The sequence below is a fragment of the Orcinus orca genome, chromosome 13 (assembly GCF_937001465.1).
Source record: "Orcinus orca chromosome 13, mOrcOrc1.1, whole genome shotgun sequence".
NCBI classification, from domain to species: Eukaryota; Metazoa; Chordata; class Mammalia; order Artiodactyla; family Delphinidae; genus Orcinus; species Orcinus orca.
The window spans coordinates 5,960,138-5,978,834 of record NC_064571.1 but is presented as its reverse complement, the minus strand read 5'-3'; the positions used below and the strand labels follow the sequence as shown (position 1 = coordinate 5,978,834).

The 18,697-nt window shown below is 48.6% G+C and overlaps 1 protein-coding gene across 6 annotated transcripts in view; it reads left to right on the top strand.

Moving 5' to 3' along the window:
* The window catches only part of NPAS2 (neuronal PAS domain protein 2), a 179,475-nt gene that overhangs the window by 134,033 nt on the left and 26,745 nt on the right, over positions 1-18,697 (top strand). For all 6 annotated transcript variants that reach the window (XM_049696068.1, XM_012535937.3, XM_033401772.2 and 3 more), the window contains 5 exons: positions 82-195; positions 12,243-12,361; positions 13,107-13,189; positions 13,910-14,016; positions 16,838-16,985. In XM_049696068.1, the coding sequence (XP_049552025.1) occupies positions 82-195; positions 12,243-12,361; positions 13,107-13,189; positions 13,910-14,016; positions 16,838-16,985 (571 nt within the window). The remainder of the gene's footprint in view (positions 1-81; positions 196-12,242; positions 12,362-13,106; positions 13,190-13,909; positions 14,017-16,837; positions 16,986-18,697) is intronic.

The following is an 18,697-nucleotide window of genomic DNA, read 5'->3' as shown; positions in this document are numbered from 1 at the left end:
TTTCACAAGATGCGGCTTGTTTAGTCTAGAATCACTGTAGAGCTCTCATTCCGTTTCTCCTTTTTTCCTTTAATGGCCCAGCTGACAACGACTTAGAATTTTATTGCCATCTTCTCAGAGGCAGCTTGAACCCAAAGGAATTTCCAACTTATGAATACATAAAATTTGTAGGAAATTTTCGCTCTTACAACAACGGTAAGCGTTCATTGTTGTATGATTGGGGCAGTGGCTTTTCTCATGCAAACGTGCACGTAGGGGCGGGAGGGAAGGGCACATATGTGCTTTCCATATTTGCATTTGGATTTCTGTGTTCCCAAGATGTGTTTTCTGTGCTCCTAAATGGTACCTCCCATTCGAGAAGAACACGCATCCCCACCTGTTTATGCCAGCACATGAAGTCCCAGTGAGAGGCACCTTATTCATTTATTTATTTTCAGGCTAATGGAATAGTTCTATGCTGTGAGAAACAACTTACGGTTAATAAAGAATGGGCTCAGCCTACACACAGCCAAATAGGGCTTCATTGTGACATGAAGATCCCTAACCTTGGCTTCTGCTTTTTTTTTTTTTTTTTTGCGGTACGCGGGCCTCTCACCGCTGTGGCCTCTCCCGTTGCGGAGCACAGGCTCCGGACGCGCAGGCTCAGCGGCCATGGCTCATGGGCCCAGCCGCTCCGCGGCATCTTCCCGGACCGGGGCACAAACCCGTGTCCCCTGCATTGGCCTGCGGACTCAACCACTGAGCCACCAGGGAAGCCCATCCGTTTTACTTTTGACCCAGGCAAAATGGGGATGCAGGCCTGATGCCAGAGATTCAGAAACACAAGTCCCAACACGCAGCCCCACTGGGGAGCCCGGCACAGAGTGGCCAGTCCTCAAAACCCAACACAAAACACCTAACTTTGAAAGCTCTAACATTTCATAAAATAGCAAAGATGGGGCAGGGGGAATAGAAGGAAGTGTTGACAGGGAATGGTAGAAAGACAGAAGAGGGAAGGAGAAAAAATGGCAAAGGGAAACAAATACAGAAAGGTGAGCCACGGGAAGGAGGGGGTGCGCCGGTGGGTGACACGAAGGAGTGGCTGCTGGCCGCTGACTTGCGGCGCTTCGCTTGCTGTTGTTTAACTCTGGACCCACGGTCCAGTCTGTTACCCCCGTCGGATGAGTCCCAGAGTTTCCATTAGAAGCAGCCGAAGTAACGGCACTGAGTCCTAATGACGGTCCCTGTTGTATGTTATTTGCGTGCATGTACATGCTTTGCTTAAGGGGCTCCAACTATTTGCTGAACAGCTCGATCCTCCAGGCCCCGTGTTCAGGGCTGACGCCTGGATGATGGGCTCCCTGGCCAACTCGGGGCCCTTTGCGGAAGCTCCCCGCCTAGGGCTCGGGGTGCCCGAGTGGTTGGGAGTGGTGGCAGGTCAGCCTTCCCAAGGGCGCCCCTAAATCTGGGCAAAGCAGGATGAAGCCGAGACCTGCCCGTGTCTAATCTGACTCACCTGAGAGGCTTTCCTGAACCTCATGAGACACGTGTGTGATGAACCACACGACTCAGTAAAGAAACCGACCTAAGGGGTACCTCGTGGAAAACTCCACGTGGTTCCAGTCCGGTGCTGTGGTTCCCTGGGTGAGGCAGCCTGTTACCGTGCAGATTCTCAGATGTCCCTGGAAGATTCTAGTTCAGCACACCTGAGGGCACGGCTGGGACTGAGCAGTTGGAAAACAACCTAGGGGTTCTGATGCAAAGGGTCGTGGACTTTGAGAAACACTGCCCCACTGTAACACTACATGGCATTCCGTAGGAATTTTAATGACACTCCTCTTGCTCATGGTGCCAGGCACCTCTATCCTTGAATTAATATAAGCAGTGGTTTGGAATTTGCTTAAAATGTGTACCGTGGCCATAATGCCAGCTGCTGGGGTAGCAGCCTATCCCAGTTGGTCGCATGCAAGGAAGGGTCCCCAGAGTGCCGAGACTGTGGGAATTATGGGATGCTGCTCCCACGTGTCTCCGTGATAACAGCACACGCACTTAATGAAGGGTACCGTGTTGTGATTGGCTGGTGACCAGCGTTATCCTGGGAATGTACATTTCCACGACTCTCATTAAGATGCTACTGGACGTCACTTTGAAGCTTCCTGTCTTTTATCACGTTTTAGAGGATTTCAAGGAAATAGGCAGGCTTCATTGTGAATACCTGAGACTTTTTTTTTTTTAAAACCAGCAAGGCTTTATTTTCTCTTCAAGTTGAGACAGTGTTTGTTTGCCTGAAAGAATGTGTGGAAGTTATGTGTGATTTTTTTTTTTTTTTTTTTTTTTGGTGGGGGGAACTGTTACTGCTATAAACACACGGCATTGAAAGTGGAAGTTTTAAAACCAAGAGTTTAAAACCAGAGTGTCTTTGCAGAGCCTGCTAAACAAACCAAAGTTAGGGGAGCTTTCTTGAGACAAGAGTCTCCAAATGTAATTGTGGACAAACTGAACTATAATTCTCACTTGGATTAAAACAGCCAAAAGTGTCAGTCAGATGAGTTTCTAAGATGGAACCCTATGAAGTCACCAACATGCAACCATTTTTGGCCGCTAAAGTAAGGTTTAACGTAAGAAATCATTCAGATTTGATTCTGTAGGTTTATTTCTCAATAAACGTGGAACGATGGGATCATAAAAATAGCTCCCCTTTTAGGAGTGTTTCCTCAGTGCCAGGCCCTGGGCTCAGTCCTGACACTGGTTGTCTCGTTGAATCCTGGCAGCAATCTCATGAGATGGTCCTAATGGCGTCATCCCATCTTTTTTTCTTTTTCTTTAATTGAAGTATAGTTGATTTACAATGTTGTGTTAGTTTCAGGTGTACAGCATAGTGATTCAGTTTTATGTATATATGTGTATATATATGAATATATATATTTTTCAGATTCTTTTCTTATAGGTTCTTACAAAATATTGAGTATAGTTCTCTGTGCTGTACAGTAGGTCCTGGTTGGTTATCTATTTTACATACAGTAGTGTATATCTGTTAATCCTGATCTCCTAATTTATCCCTCCCCCAACCCCCTTTCTCCTTTGGTAACCATAAGTTTGTTTGCTATGTCTGTGAGTCTGTTTCTCTTTTGTAAATAAGTTCATTTGTATCTTTTTTTTTTTTAGATTCCACATATAAGTGATATCATATGATATTTGTCTTTCTCTGTTTGACTTACTTCACTCAGTATGAGATCTCTAGGTCCATCCATGTTGCTGCAAATGGCATTATTTCATTCTTTTTTATGGCTGAGTAATATTCCATTGTGTAAATATACCGCATCTTTGTTACCTAGTCATCTGTCAGTGGACATTGACGTTGCTTCCATGTCCTGGCTATTGTAAATAGTGCTGCTATGAACATTGGGGTGCATGTATCTTTTCAAATTATAGTTTTCTCCAGATATATGGCATCATTCCATTTTTTTGAATTTTTGAATTTTATTTATTTTTTTATACAGCAGGTTCTTACTAGTTATCCATTTTATACATATTAGTGTATACATCTCAATCCCAATCTCCCAGTTCATCCCACGCCCCCCAGCCCCTCCGCTTTCCCGACCTTGGTGTCCATACATTTGTTCTCTACATCTGTATCTCCATTTCTGCCCTGCAAACCGGTTCATCTGTACCATTTTTCTAGGTTCCACATATAAGGCCTCATTCTATCTTAACAGAGGAGGAAATTGATTCATAAAAGAGTTAAGTCTCAAGTGCACAGGTGGGATGTGAGAGACCCAGATTCAGAACCATTCTAACCCTGAACTCATACTCTTAACCTCAGGCTTTGCTGCTTCCCACAGATCGAGGTGGCTATTACACATTTAGATGCAGACGCAGGCCTCTCCCCGGCGCCTGGCATTCTGTTGGTCCATGATGTCTGTACCTGTGCACATCACGTGTCCTGCGCCCATGTACCAGGCTGTTTTAAGAGTACCCTAGATTTGTTTTAAATCAAATATGGTAAAACACACAGACATGGAAAGGACTGTGATGAAGGAAGAGGTTTATGCTTACAGATCCCTAGAAACGGTCACAGCACGCCATGCAGGGCCACACACGGGGGCACCAGGATAGGCCAAAAGCAGAGGGAGCTCAGGAAACATGGACAGAGGCCTCTATTATGGTTTCTGCAGAAAAGAGCAGGCGAGGCAGAGTAAGCAGGCTTGGGTTTGGCTGGTTTGAATAATTACAGCAGGCTGTCGGGTGTAAGGACTGCCGCTGGTTGTCTGGCCCTGGGTGGGGGGCGGGGCGGGGATTAGGGCAGGTGGATAGTGGCTCAGAGTATGAGAGCCTGATAGAGGAGAGGGTGCGGGGTGTGAGCTCTGGATGGGTTGGTTTTGCCTCCGAAACGTACACTGGAAGTGAGTTGTTTGCTATCTCTAGGAGTTGTCTGACCCTGAGAGGAGCAGCCCCTCTAGGGTCAGCACGGCCCCAGATGTCAAAGCATCAGATCCAGAAACATGATTATTACACGAGCCACCCCGGGCAGCTTCCCCAAGGTCCCAGGCAGGCACAGGGTAAGGAGCAGTACGTAAAGGATAGAAAGTATGACCGTGAACATCAGTTTTATTTTCTTTTTTTTAAGACTATTTTTTATACAGCAGGTTCTTATTATCTGTTTTATACATATTAGTGTATACATGTCAGTCCCAATCTCCCAGTTCATCCTACCACCACCCACCCCCGCCTTCCCCCCTTGGTGTCCATACGTTTGTTCTCTACATCTGTGTCTCTATTTCTGCCTTGCAAATCAGTTTTATTTTCATAAAATACCTGCTCATACTTCAAAGAACTATGCAGAAAACCCTACTTTGGTCCATTACCATGAAAAGTCCTATCATTTCTGTAGGGCTGATGAGTTTGAGGAGTGTTGTCTGATGTCTTCTTGTTTGATGCCTGTCAAGAGGAAATAATGGATTGGAAAGGATGGGGAGCTTTACTCACCTGTGGACTCATTGCACCCCTCCCTGGGCCCACACAGTCTGTGCCTGGCATATAAATAAGTGCCCAATGGACTCAGGTTGACCTACACTGAGGCTCAGTCCTCAGCCCTGGATGCACAGGTGGAAGGGGGCAGATCCAGGGTTCAGGCCAAAGACTTCTGACTTGTGGGGAAATAACGTCCTTCCCTGGGAGCTGAGGATGGAGCATGCCTTAGCTGAGCCCAGAGCACACTCCAGGGAAGGGGCAGCAGCTTCCTGGAGGGCTCCCGCCACTTCTTTGTCCCTAAATCCAAAGCGAAGATGAAATCCACTTTCGTACACACTGGGTAAACTGGAGTGTGTTACTTTCTGTTGCCCTGTGAACTGTCTGCACTGGCAGGCCTCTGGAGCAGTGCTGAGTGGTCAGAGAAGTTGACCCCTGGCCTCCATTCACTCCCCACTGACCCCCTCCCACCTGGGGTCTCGGGGTGCTGGGAGGCCAGTGGCCCCCCTTCTGATGTCTTTCCCAGGCCCCTCACTCGGGAGGCCCCCCAGAACTGTCGTTGACACCCTCTCCCGGCCTAGAGCTCATCTCAGCGACCCATCTGATAGATAGATGGGAACCCAGGCTGATAAGTGCTGGCTGCTACCCCAAACTTACATCCACGGGAACCCTTGGGCCTTAAGCTGAAAGGCCCCAAGTTAAATGTGTAGGCTGCAGGGCAGGGAAGAGAGGGTGGGACGGAGCCAGAGAGGAGACGCTTACACCACGTAGATGAAGATGCCATTGGCTTCACCTGCTCAGATCCGTCCGGCCCTATGACCCTGGGAGGCCGGGGCGGGGGAGGACAAAGCACCTTTGCCCTTGTTGACGGGCTTAAACTCTCTAATTGGATGTTTCCAGATTCACCCATCCATTGTGCCACCTTACCTCCCCCCACACACACACTCCTGGGCACTGGGACAAACGCACCAACCATTGCCTAAATACTTGAGCAAAATGGAATTTCCCTACACCTGTATCCTTACGTCTTGGTCACTCCTTAGGATTCCATCATTTGCCGCAGATGCTCTAGGGGACGGGAGGCAGACAGGACTTCCCATCTTTAACCTAGACTTTTCATCAGTGTGAGGACGTACGTGTCAGGAAATGGGATGAGAAAGTCGTTTTCTTCAAATTGTTTCACTTCGGGACAGTTTCTGTCCTGCTCTGTGAGAAGCTTCCTGTAGGAATCTAAGCTGGGATGTAGCTTATGTCTCATCCTGTCCCCATAAAAAAGCCCGCTCTGACCCCAGCCATGTGGCCTGGAGCCCGGGGTGGACCACTGGTCAGAGCAGCCCCTGGGCCCCCTCTGCTCTGCCCACTGTTTCCAGAATAGAGTTGAAACAAAATTACTTTATTTGGGGCTATGTTTGTCTGCTAACAGATTTTTTTTTTTGAGCTTTCGAATAAATACACCCCCAACCCAAGTCAGGTAGCCCCAGCCCTACAGTCTGATCGGGAAGGAACCGTCCAGATGATGTTCACAGGCATAGTGAACAGTCCTAAGAAGGGGCAGCTTGAAGGGGTCCTAAGAAGCAGGTCCCCGTTCCTCAAAGAACTTGGTGTCTGGAAGCAGGCTGTCCTCTCTGTGAGCCGACCTCCGCCCCAAGACTTGGATTTAAGCGCGCATCTGACTGAAATCCAGAAAGCAGTATTTCAAAAGTGGCTGGTGTGCTTCCAAGTAGGTCACCCTCGGCAAACATGCTGCTCTGGGCTTTCCAGAAACCACACACCAGAGGATAAAAGTTTCCCTGCCCTCACTTTACCTACTCACCTCTAACCACGCAACCAGATTTGAAATGCTGGCAGAAGCGGACGCTTTCCAGCTATCAACCTTGATGTCCTGTGGGATTGCCGTAGGTTGCCTCACTTTACGGCTTTGGCGTTTTTGGTTTTTTTTTTTCCTGAGCTGAACTAATGGAGACGTCTCAGTGAAGGGAACCAACCGCACGCCCACCAGACCTCACTGGGAGTGGGGACGTGAGTTTCGCCCAGAAGGACAGCTTCATGGAAGGAAGTCTGATCTGTCTGTCCCAGGCCCCCGAGAGTAAGCAGCAGAGTGTCCCTGCCACCCAGACGGGGATGCGCGGCGTCCTTCTCCAGCAACGGTCATTGCTGCCGGATTAGATTGCAGAGGAATCACGATCACAGTCAAGAACAAACTGTTACCCAAGGGCATCGTTCCGCATGAGCATCTATTAAAATGGAGGGGTGAGGAACGGTCAGACCTTTATCAACCCCATCTTCCTGCTTGTTTCAGCCCGGGAGCAGGGAACTTTTGTCCGGGTTGTCCGATGATTGTGATAAAAATGTGCACAAGATATCCACTTGGAGGAGGGGACGAGGGCCTGTAGGAAGTTCAGTCTCCTGAGGATCCAGTAGCCAGGCCCTGTGGACCAACCGTCTGGGGGAGATCTTATCCCCTCACAAGCTCCTGGCCCCGACGAATACTCATTTTAATTGATGAATGCCAGGGCAAAGAAGAAATTCAAGTAAGACATGTATTTTCCCATTAGGGTGATTTTTTTTTTTCTTCAGTCCAGCACATTGCAAACCCCCAGCTCCCTCGTGTGGCTCTCAGCCTTTCTCCGACATTGTTTTTTCCAAATGCCAAACAGAACTGGCAGAAAGAAAAGAAGAAGCGTGTATTACCCCAGCAAGATGGGTGGTGGCCCAGGCTAAAAACTGCACGGGATTATCTTGCTGCCACTCTCCTAAGAGCCCAGTCACCCGGCTGGCTTTTCACAACACACTGGGGGAAGGATACTGTGAAGAGAGAGAAAGAGTCTGGAAAGAGTGCGTAATTAGAGATGATTTCTCATGAAGGTGCAGAAAATTACTTTCCCTCCACATTCTAACACTCCATCCCGAACATTTTGGACATTTATCACAAATGAAATTCAGGGACTTCATTCTTCCTTTACAAACCTCCTCATCAACTGTTTCACGTCTTCCCAGACACCTACCGGATTTGTTTTTCGTTTGTTCCAAGAAGGGCAGAGAAAGCTGTTTGTCACTCTCCTTGTGGACTGTTAGTGTGTTTTCCTACAGCTGTTGCGACTAATTTATCAGCAGGCCATCTCTGATCAGAATACTCCATTGTGTGGGCCTGATGGCTGAACCGATGCTGAGGAGAAAAAGTTACCTCTTTCTCCATTTATTCCCAGTTTGTGCTGTTGGCTGACCTTCCCTGTCACCATCCCTGCCTCTCCCTCCATCTTTCCTATCCCTTTGGAAGCCGTCCTCATACCCCCTGGGGTCTCCCTGCCCCCATGGTATCCTTATCTCCTCGTCATGACTGATTTGGGAGCTCACCTCTGTCATCAGGCAGACTTGGAAGCCAGCCCCGGATGCCAACTGAGACACACCTCATCCTTCTTATCCTCCAGAGAACCTCTGGGATCTCTTGGTTTGGGCCTAAGAATGCCAGCCCACGCAAAGTTCTTTCGGGATCTCTGTAATCAGAGGCTTCAGTGATGAACGATCTGGGAGTAAAGAAGGGAATCCGTAACCCTGTAGACCCTTTTAACATCCTGCATCTCCCCAAGCACGAGGCCCACGACGGGCGCTTGACTGTCTTCCACGGAGTGCTTTGCAGCTGGTTCACATCCCATCTCGCCCAGGCGTCCTTCTGACCGGTGTTAATGCATCAGGGGGCAGTGAGTCAGCCTGAGCCTCTGGAACCAGAACCGTGTCCGTGGGCCACCTTCCCACTGCGCGCCAGCCACCGGCAGTACCAGGCTGGGCTGTGGAAGGGAAGCCACCTTGGGATCTTAAGGTCTGCCTATTGGTTGCTGGCCAGGATCAGAAGGTCTCTTCCCGAACTAGGCTTTAAGCCGTGAGCTGGAAGGTCATCTCGTGAGAGCATCGTTCAATAAACACATGTTGGACGCCTGCTGTGGGTAAGACGCCCACTCAGAGCTGGAGACAGACGCCTCGCCCCTGTTCCCGCGTGGGGAAGGCGAGTTCTTTAGTTTTGGGAAAGCCAAGGTCGCTTCTTCTTTTGGATACTATAAAAGCTATGTATTCACTCTACACAGAACATGTAAATCACTAAAAAGTATAGTTTGGTGAACGTTTTCTCCATTCCAGAACATACTAGATCAGTCAGGAATAACGGCTCTCTGTCTGCCTCGAAATAATCTAATTATGGCTCCCAGAGTCTCCTTTACATCTGATGCAAAGTAAACTACTTATTCTGGGGATTGTGTCCTCATATGTGTTTGAGGAGGGCAGAGGTAACAATTAAATATCTCTCTAGTGTCTTGCAGTCCCTGCACGATAAATCAGTTTATTACAGATTAAAACAGATAGTTTTTCATTATTTGTATTAATGGGATGCAAACACATACTGGATCCTTTTACATGGCAAATAACCACAAAATTACTTATCTTTGATAGTATATTGGGTTTTATAATGACACAAGATATAAATGTTGTAAAATATTGTTATGAATAATACACCTCAAACAAAACAGTGAGGCCGCACTGTAATGATTCACTAGATTGTGCTCAGATCACTTTTGAGTAACTCTGGGGGGCTGGGATGGGAAGTGTGTCAATAGCAAGCATTCATCACTTTTGTTGGTTGTGAGTGTGTGTGTGTGTGTGCACGCACACGCACGTGTGCACACGCATGCCTGTTGGGTGGCGGGGAAAGGAAAAGTCTGGAAGCAGTCAGAGATCTGATAAGATGGGGCTGTGCTGCAATGAGTGGTTAATCCTTCTGAGAGGCTAGGGAGGCCAGTTGTAATTAGATCTATTTTTTTCTATGACTTAAATCGAAACAACTAATTAAATCCTTAATTAATGTTTTTAAACCACCTCGGGATAAGAAGTACCAGAGAAGTTACTCTAAGTATTCCCTGTTACCAGGAGGTCCCGGGGCACAGCCTGCTCTCGTTGACTCTAGAATTTGTGAGAAGGCTTCTGCTGAGAGGACAAGTCATTTCAGGTGCAACTGGCCAAAGGTTGAAAGTGTCCTCCTCCCCCTGGTTTTCCCCCAAGGTTTTCCCCTTGCCCTCTGTTACAGCTTTCAGCTTTGATTCACATTCGCCTTTGATCAGGCCTTCATCTGCTTCAGGTTTTGTGGTGGGAGAAGTTTGTTCAGAAGGAATTTGCTCAGTTCCAGGCCCCTCTGTAACAGATCTGGCTTATCAAGTGCAGACTCCAGGCGATCTTGAAATTTCCCTCCTGGGAAATTTCCATCTCTAAAGCCTTCGAAGTTATAAAAGGACTCTGGTAAAACCACCTTGGGAGACACCCAGGCCAAGGGCAAGGTCTGCAAAACACCCACTTAATTTCCACGATCTGAGGCTCTGCCCCTTGAAGAAGTGGTCGGAGGCTGGTGGTCCCAACCTTGTCCCCCTCGCTGTAAATCGCTGAGGAAGGCGCTTACTGACAGCACGTGAATTTAGCAGCCGAAAGGATCAAACCAGCTCATGGTTTAGAGACAGATTAAAGAGACTTTCTCTTAAATGCCTGGGAAGTCCTCAGATGTTCACTTGGAAGGTCTTGCTATCCTGAAAGAGAATTTTATTAGGTTGTTTTCTGGCGGGAGATGTCTGATAGATTCAAGCAGAGAGGATATTTCACATCTGGGGAATTTTAAATGTCTTTTTATTATGCAGATGTTCACATCTGCAGGCCCTTCCCTTTTGTGGATTTATTTTCCTTTCTCTTGATGACTTCCTTGGCTCACCCTACAAATTGTGGAGGCCAACAACGGACAGATGTAAACTCTCTCAGGCCCACGATTTTTTATTTTACCCACTTTATATTCATGTTTGGAAACCTTTATTGGTATTTATGTGAATGCCTTCAGAGACTATGTTTGGTAAAAGGAATTTATTCATGTTAGTGAGTAGAAGACCACTATAGATAGAAGACCCATTATAGATAGAATCACTTAGAAACCTGTAAACATAGAAAACAAAGGATTCCCGGAAAGCCAAAATCCAAAGAGAGTCGCTCAGATTTCATTTTAGAACGCAGTTAGTTTTCTGACGCCTTCTATGTTCTCAGATTGGAAAACATAACTCTGTCTTAATCTACAAGTTCAGAAATGTACAAGATATAATCAAATACATTTTAAAAAGCAAGAGGTGGTATAGTTTATCTCGAACAATTATCCTCAACCCTGGCTGCACGTTAGTAAATCTGGGGGGCTTTGAAAAGTGCGGATACCTGGGCTTTACCCCGAGTTTCTGAATTAGCTGACCTGGGATGGGGGCCATCATGTAGAAGGTTCTGGGGAATCTGGAGAGAATTCAGTGAGTTTTCTCATATTGAACAGGGCTCTTCTTCCCACCTAGCAAACTCCACCTAAAATAGCAGAATTTGTCTCTGGCCTGGAAGGTAAAGCAGTTTTTCACAGGCACCATGAAGACAGGTATTCGGCTCCCAGGTCTCTGGGGGCCTGGTCTCAGCATCATGGTAGGCAGGAGCCCAGAAGAGCCCCCTCTTGGGAGTCCCAAGACCTGGGTGGAGGCCCGGCTGCATCATTTCCACTCTGAGTCACCTCAGTTAATATGCACAAGCTTCCTGGACCTCTCAGTATCCTCATTTGTAGAATAAGGGAAGTCACACCTTCCCGGACTTGTAAGAATACATAAGACACAGTGAGCAGGTTTTGTCACCTGTGCAGTGAGTTTTCTCGTGGACACTGCATACCTGTTGGGGCCACCCTGAGTCCTGAGTCCATCTCCTCAGTGAAGCCGCTGCACCAGCATGGGCTCCTGGGGGTGGGTAGATGGGGGGTTTCAGGACAGAAGCCCTTGAATCCCAAGTGGGCCGCTCCAGGGCCAGGGGCAGAGGTGGGGTCACCGTGTGTCAAGACCTGCTACTTCCCCTGAGCCCATCAGTATCAGAAACACCGCCTGACGGTGCAGCTCATCCTTTAGGACACTGGCTGATGTGCGCACCCAGGCCCTGCTGCAGCATGGGGCTGGCTGCTCAGGTGGCAGAGAATTTTTCCCGGCACAGTAACCGCCGTGGCTGCAGGACTGTGGCGGGGGGGGGGGGGGGGGCAGAGCACTGTGTTGCTCACTCGAATTCCAGCTCTGTTTGGCCTTGTGCGAGTTGCTTCCCAGTCTGAGCCTCGGTTTCCTGTGCAGGGGGGATGAGAGTAGCACCTAGGTCCCCGAGTTGCCGTGAAGATGAGGCAGTTGATGGACCTGAGGCCTCTCAGTTAGTGCCCGGTGGGGCTTGGCTCTGCACCAGCCGGGGCTGACCTGTGTCTCTTCCCCTCTGCCCAGCGCCCAGCCCCTCCTGTAACGGCTTTGACAGCGCCCTTTCGAGGCCCTGCCGAATGCCCCTGGGAAAGGAGGTCTGCTTCATTGCCACCGTTCGCCTGGCAACACCGCAATTCTTAAAGGCAAGTACCCGGAGAGAATTTATCATGCGGAGCGAGTACCACTGAGTCACACTGAGTGATGGGTAATTCATTGTCTTTCTGGGAAAGAATAAGATTTCGATGAACTCGTCACCGACTCTGAGAACGTTAAATGTCTGATTTCTGTACGGTGACAGCCCCGCAAGCTCTTTCCCCGAACTTTGGTGGCCTGCGAGCCATTTTGTTGGAAGGCAGCATGAATTGCTGGTCATCCTGCAGAGATGCTCTTCTAGAACTCTGTAAGCCTCCCTACCCTTCACATCCATGTTGACACCACTCAGGGCAGGCGGAGGTAAAAACTGAGTCAAATTGAGGGCTGGCCTGTGGTCTCTCATCTGTGATTGCTTTCGCATCAGAATTTAACGTCATGAACTCAACATGAATTGCATGAATTCAGCATTGCAGATTCAACGTTGCATGAATGTTGAGTTAAATCAGTCATTCAAATTCAGATGGAAAGCCATTTTCCACATGTTTACCACACGTCTAGATAATAGGAAGGGAGTGGTGTGACATTTTGGTTCTTAGGTATTTCTCCCCAGCTTGTGAAATAAATTTAGCATCATCTAATACCAAAATTAGCTACAGATGCGGAGTCGCAGTCCAAGACAACTTGGAGACTTGCTCCAAACGATTTTAACTTCTGTTGCCGACCGCGCATTCTTGAACTAACCGGCGGGGGGAGCATCTGGCACCCCGAGTAATAGCTTTCTCCCTCTTAATACAGGAAATGTGCATCGTTGACAAACCTTTAGAGGAATTCACTTCAAGACATAGCTTGGAATGGAAATTTTTATTTCTGGATCACAGGTTTGTGAAAAGAAAAACATATTTGGGTTGGGTGCTTTGCGAGTGCTTGTTTCCATGAGCCAGGCTCTCCTTGGGGGAGGAAAGTCAGGCCTGGTCTCTGCAAGAAGGGCTCTCTGGCAGTGGGGAAAGTGCTTCCCAGCCGGGGGCAGGAGGTTTCCCTCCACTGCATTTGCCCCCTCTGAAGATATGTCCTGGGTTTGGGTCAGAGCATCTCAGGAGAGCCAGGCATTGCAGCCTGGGACATCTTTGGGATACCCTCACCCGCCACCCGACTCGGGACCCTCTCCAGCTCCCATCAGGCAGGACCAGATGTGAAGGAAACTCTCATCTTATTTCTTTCACCACCCTTCTGTCCCTTTAACCCAATCTTCTTACTTTCTTTCGTGACATTTTTCACAGTTTAAGAACAAGAAATCTCCCCTTCCCACCCTTTGATTTTCTATTACACTTTGAGGTTGGGCTGAGCCAATCTATAGCTGTTTTTAATTATTCAGTAGTGACCACATTTATGATTATCGGGGCCAGGTCAGGCCAAGGGAACTGAGTATCTAAATGCCAAAAAAATTTTGAGCACTTTGGAAAACACAGCCTCTCTGGTTTTGACCATTGCAAAATTATTTTCCTGCTCTTATTCTCGGGAAATGAGGCCCCCAGGTTGATCATTACGCAAGCCCTGCGGTACTTCCTCTCTGATGAATGACCCCCCACTGTGCTCGGCAGAGCTCCTCCCATCATAGGATACCTGCCTTTTGAAGTTCTGGGAACCTCGGGCTATGACTACTACCACGTGGACGATCTGGAACTCCTGGCCAGGTGCCACCAGCACCGTGAGTACCTCACACCAGCCCTGGCCAAAGCCCCCCCCACCCCACGCTCTCTTCCCGGAGCCCTGACAGCAGGACTCTTAGGCTTTGGAAGTCAACTTAGTACTTGGTTTCTTCTGAGGTGGAGGGCTTGGTCTTCTCTGAGATGATCTAGGAGTAGGTGGAGGTCCCTATCCGGATCCCCCCGTGTTTTGCGTTCACCCGGAATTGACTTTGGTCTGTCTGCTTCCACCTCCAGCCCCTTCCCAGCACCCCTGACATATGCAGGCTCTTTGATCTTAAGAAACTAAGGTGATGCTGGCCCGTGTTTTTTTTCTAAGTTACGCAGTAACGTTTCAAAGACAAAATACCGAATTCACTTAACTCTTCTTTAGTCAGCAGACATGTGTGGGTCACAAGCAACAGGTCAGATACTGAGCGAGGCCCACAGCAGAAAGATGACCAGAATCCCCTTGCTGCCCTGCAGGAGGAAGGTTTGATGGAAAAGCAGTGACTTGACGGGATGTTGGTGTCTGGAAGGGGCTGTGCACAGGGTATCGAGGGGCTCAGGGGAGGGTCCCTCACCCCGCTGGGGGACGGGGTCAGGGAAGGCGCTGTGCCACAGACCGGGGGAACACACTGGCGGAGGGATGGGGGGCGAGGCTCATGGTGTGACGGAGGGGAAACCACAAGCACATCTGGGTTCTCACTTAGCAAGAGGGGTCGAGAATTCACCATTTAAAGCCGTATTTTTGGCGCCAGGTTCTGCCTTTGAGTAGGAGCATTTGTAGTAATACTGACCTACGGTTCCTGCTACACGGCTTGACCACCAGCACTGCATTTCGCCGGATGCCCGTCTGTCCGACCCATCGTAATCTCGTTGACTCGAGCACAGGCGTGAATTCCATCAGGAACCGCTCCTAGGTGTTAATAAGCCTCACCTTTAACACGTTAACCCCTTGCTTCTCAAAGGTGGTCCTCGAGCAGAGCGCGGGTGTCAGAAGGAGTTTGTTAGACGTATAGATCCTCAGGTTCCCCGCCGCCAGGCCTATGGAATCAGAGCATCCGTTTTAACAGGATCCCCTAGCGCTCCGGGGGCCCGTGAAATGTGAGAAGCACGGCTACTTCAAGCCGCTGGCCGCTTCTGACTCTTCCAAAGGAGAAAGGCCACCCAGGGTGTAGAACTACCTTTAGCGTCTGAAGGAGCGGGCAAGACACTCTCAGTTTGTTGGGCCTCTACCCTGACCCGCCCCGCCTTTTGAAGTTCCCTCCTTTTTTTTTAAGCTTTAGAACGTTTGATTAACAATTATGATGATCAGGCCTTTTAAAATGACCTCAAGATATTAGTCTCCTAGGAAACAGAACAAACGTTTTTGATAAGGACAAACTGTCCATTGAAGAGGTTTTTCTAGACCCCCTGGAAGACAGTAAACAGTATGATTCCTGTAAAGTATCAGGAAAGTGTTTTCTGAGTACTCTGGGGTATATTTTAGGCAGTCGAAAAAGTCCCTCCTCCTTTTGTGTTGAGGAGAGGCTGACGGCATCTTGAGTTTATAATCCAGTTGGATCTTCCTGTGAGTAACTTAGTTGTCTACCTGAGTCTCCAGCTGTCCCCTTAGCAATGTGTTGGTACAATCTTCATTTAATCATGTCTCAGGCTCAAAGAATTTATTACAAATATTATTTTATTGGTAGATGCAGTGCCTCCTTTTCACTTGCGTCTCCTAGTTAGGTTTTCTCTTGATCGTTTGCATGAATAGGAGCTAAATTCCAGGCACTGAGGCAATAAAACCCATCGGCTCTGCATAGCACGGGGAGATCAGCGCAGTGCTTTGCCACCACCTAGAGGGGTGGGATAAGGAGGGTGGGAGGGAGACGCAAGAGGGAAGAGATATGGGAACATATGTATAACTGATTCACTTTGTTATAAAGCAGAAACTAACACACCATTGTAAAGCAATTATACTCCAATAAAGATGTTAAAAAAATATATATATCCAACTGCTGGGACTTCCCTGGTGGTGCAGTGGATAAGACTCCACGCTCCCAATGCAGGGGACCCGGGTTCGATCCCTGGTCAGGGAACTAGATCCCACGTGCACGCCGCAACTAAGAGTTCCCATGCCGCAACTAAGGAGCCCGCCTGCCGCAACTAAGACCTGGTGCGACCAAATAAATAAATAAAAATAAAGCCCAACTGCTCCTCTTCCTGGGACCCGTGGCCCAGCTTTCTGCCCTGCCCAGGCTTAAACCAGCAGCATCCGTGTGTGCTGGGCGCCCCCAGGGAAGCCAGAAGAGACTTAACCGTAGGGGCTCCACGCAGCCCTGCACGGTGGAGCCGCGGTGGAAGGCACCTGTGGCCGATTCTCTGTTTAGAACCGCGTAGAAGGAGGATGCACAGCAGACTGGCAGCCGCAGGATCTGTCCAGAGGCTGCTGGCTGGCATGTCTATTTTCAGTCTAGTTCTCCCAGCGTCTGAATTGTCTTTCCCACGCTGGGCTCCCGCAGCTCCAAAGACGGCTCCACCTGCAGCAGGAGGATGAGCCCCAGGAAAGCCAGGGCCTCTCTTTAATTAAATTCCAGTTGGAGAATCTGCCCTGATTTAAGGCTCTCTTAAGCCTTTGAGCATTTGGGAAAGCAGACGAATCATTCCTCAGTTGTTTCAGAATATCCGTTACCATTTACCGTGACCTCGATAATGACTTAAAATCCATCACAACTGGGGAAGTGACCAATGTGTGGCGCTGTCTTTTTGAAAGCTGGTGTTTTTAACAGTAACTTTGGGGCAAAAGGACCATTTTCGTCCTAACGTTGGTGATATGCAGACTCCACCTTCTGTTCACAGTGATGCAGTTCGGCAAAGGGAAGTCGTGTTGCTACCGGTTTCTGACGAAAGGGCAGCAGTGGATTTGGCTGCAGACTCACTACTACATCACCTACCACCAGTGGAACTCCAAGCCCGAGTTCATCGTGTGCACACACTCAGTGGTCAGGTGCGGGCAGGGGGCTGGGAGGGTGGGCCAGGCCCGCGGCAGCTCCGTCAGAGCCCCATCATCCTCAGTGGACTCCGTTTCTGGGGAGTGAGCTCCGGGCTTGAATTCTTCAGCGGGGCCTGGGCCGTGCTCTGCAGTGAACAGGATAGTCCGCAGAGTTCAGATCCCTTCCGGCTCCACACCCAGCCCTGTGCTCCCAGGGCTGAGGCTTCCTCCCAGCATCCCGTCAGGCCCTTCTGAAAGCCTCATTGAGCTCTTCCAGGCGGCCAGGATGTTCCTTAGTAAGTTACTGCTTCAGTGACCTACTTACATATTTTCCCCTCATCTCCATCCGGCCCCCAGCCTTCCCTTGTTGCTGTTTGGAGAAGAAGATTAAAATTTTGCCTCTAAATAACTCAGAGACATAGTCCCCTTTTTGAACACTTTAAAAAACCCCTGCTGGCAACCGAGGCAGGGTTGGTACCAGAGCCAGGCTGCCAGTGGGAGAGGGTTCCTGGCGGTCCTGTGGCCTCGGGGGCACCCCCAGCCCAGTGTGGGTGGGCGGGGCTTCCAAGGGAGGCAGCACACCGGGATTCCCTGGACGTGGCCGTGCGGGTCACAGTCCCTCCCAAAGGTAAAGGAGAGGTGCTATTTGGGGGTTTCCCAACTATACAAATTTTAAGAACATAAATCGGTTTTAAACTGGTCTAGAGGAGAGCATTGGAGGAGAGCAAAGAAAGAAGGACTGCATTTTGTATATGTACATAACAGATAGATGATAGATAACAGATGATAGGTGGAGATATACATACCTACTGCGTTATATACATGTACATAAGAGGTGGATGATTGATAGCAGGTAATGGGTAGGTAGGTAGGTGGAGAGATGGATGGATAGATAATAGATAAATAGATAATGGATGGCTAGATAGATAATATATGGATAGATAGATAATGGATGGATGGATGGATAGATACATAGATAATAGATGGATAGATAATAGATGATGGATGGATAATAGATGGATAGATAGGTAGATAATAGATACATGGATAGATAATAGATGATGGATGGGTGGATAGATAATAGATGGATAGATGATGGATGAATAGATAATAGATGATGGATGGATAGATGGATAGATAATGGATAGACAGGTAGATAGATAATAGATACGTGAATAGATAGATAATAGATGATGGATGGATAGATAATAGATGGATAGATGATGGATGGATAGATAATAGATGATGGATGGATAGATAGATGGATAGATAGATAATAGATAGATGATGGATGGATGGATATAGGTAGGTAGATAGATAATGGATGGATAGACACCATACACACACACACACACACACACACACACACACACACACATACATACACACAAGCACAAGTAAATCCCTCATCTTTAGTAAGTGGGGAAGGAGGAGAGATAAGAAACACAGGTATTTCTTGGCCAGGGGCCGTGATCATCACATTGCGCACCCACTCTCAGGGACCTGACCCTGGCCTCCCAGCCTACCCTGGGCACGTCAGCAGCCAGTGGTTTCTGATTCCACGGCCAGTCCCCCCTCTCCGCCTGGGCCTTTGCCAGAGGACCCCTGTGCCCCCAGGGGAGGTGGACATCATCAGCTCCTTCCTCCTCAGATCTGACCTGGACCCTGTTCTTCCTCTGCATCTTCTATCTCCCAGATCCCAGATTTTCAGAGAAAGTAGGGAGTGA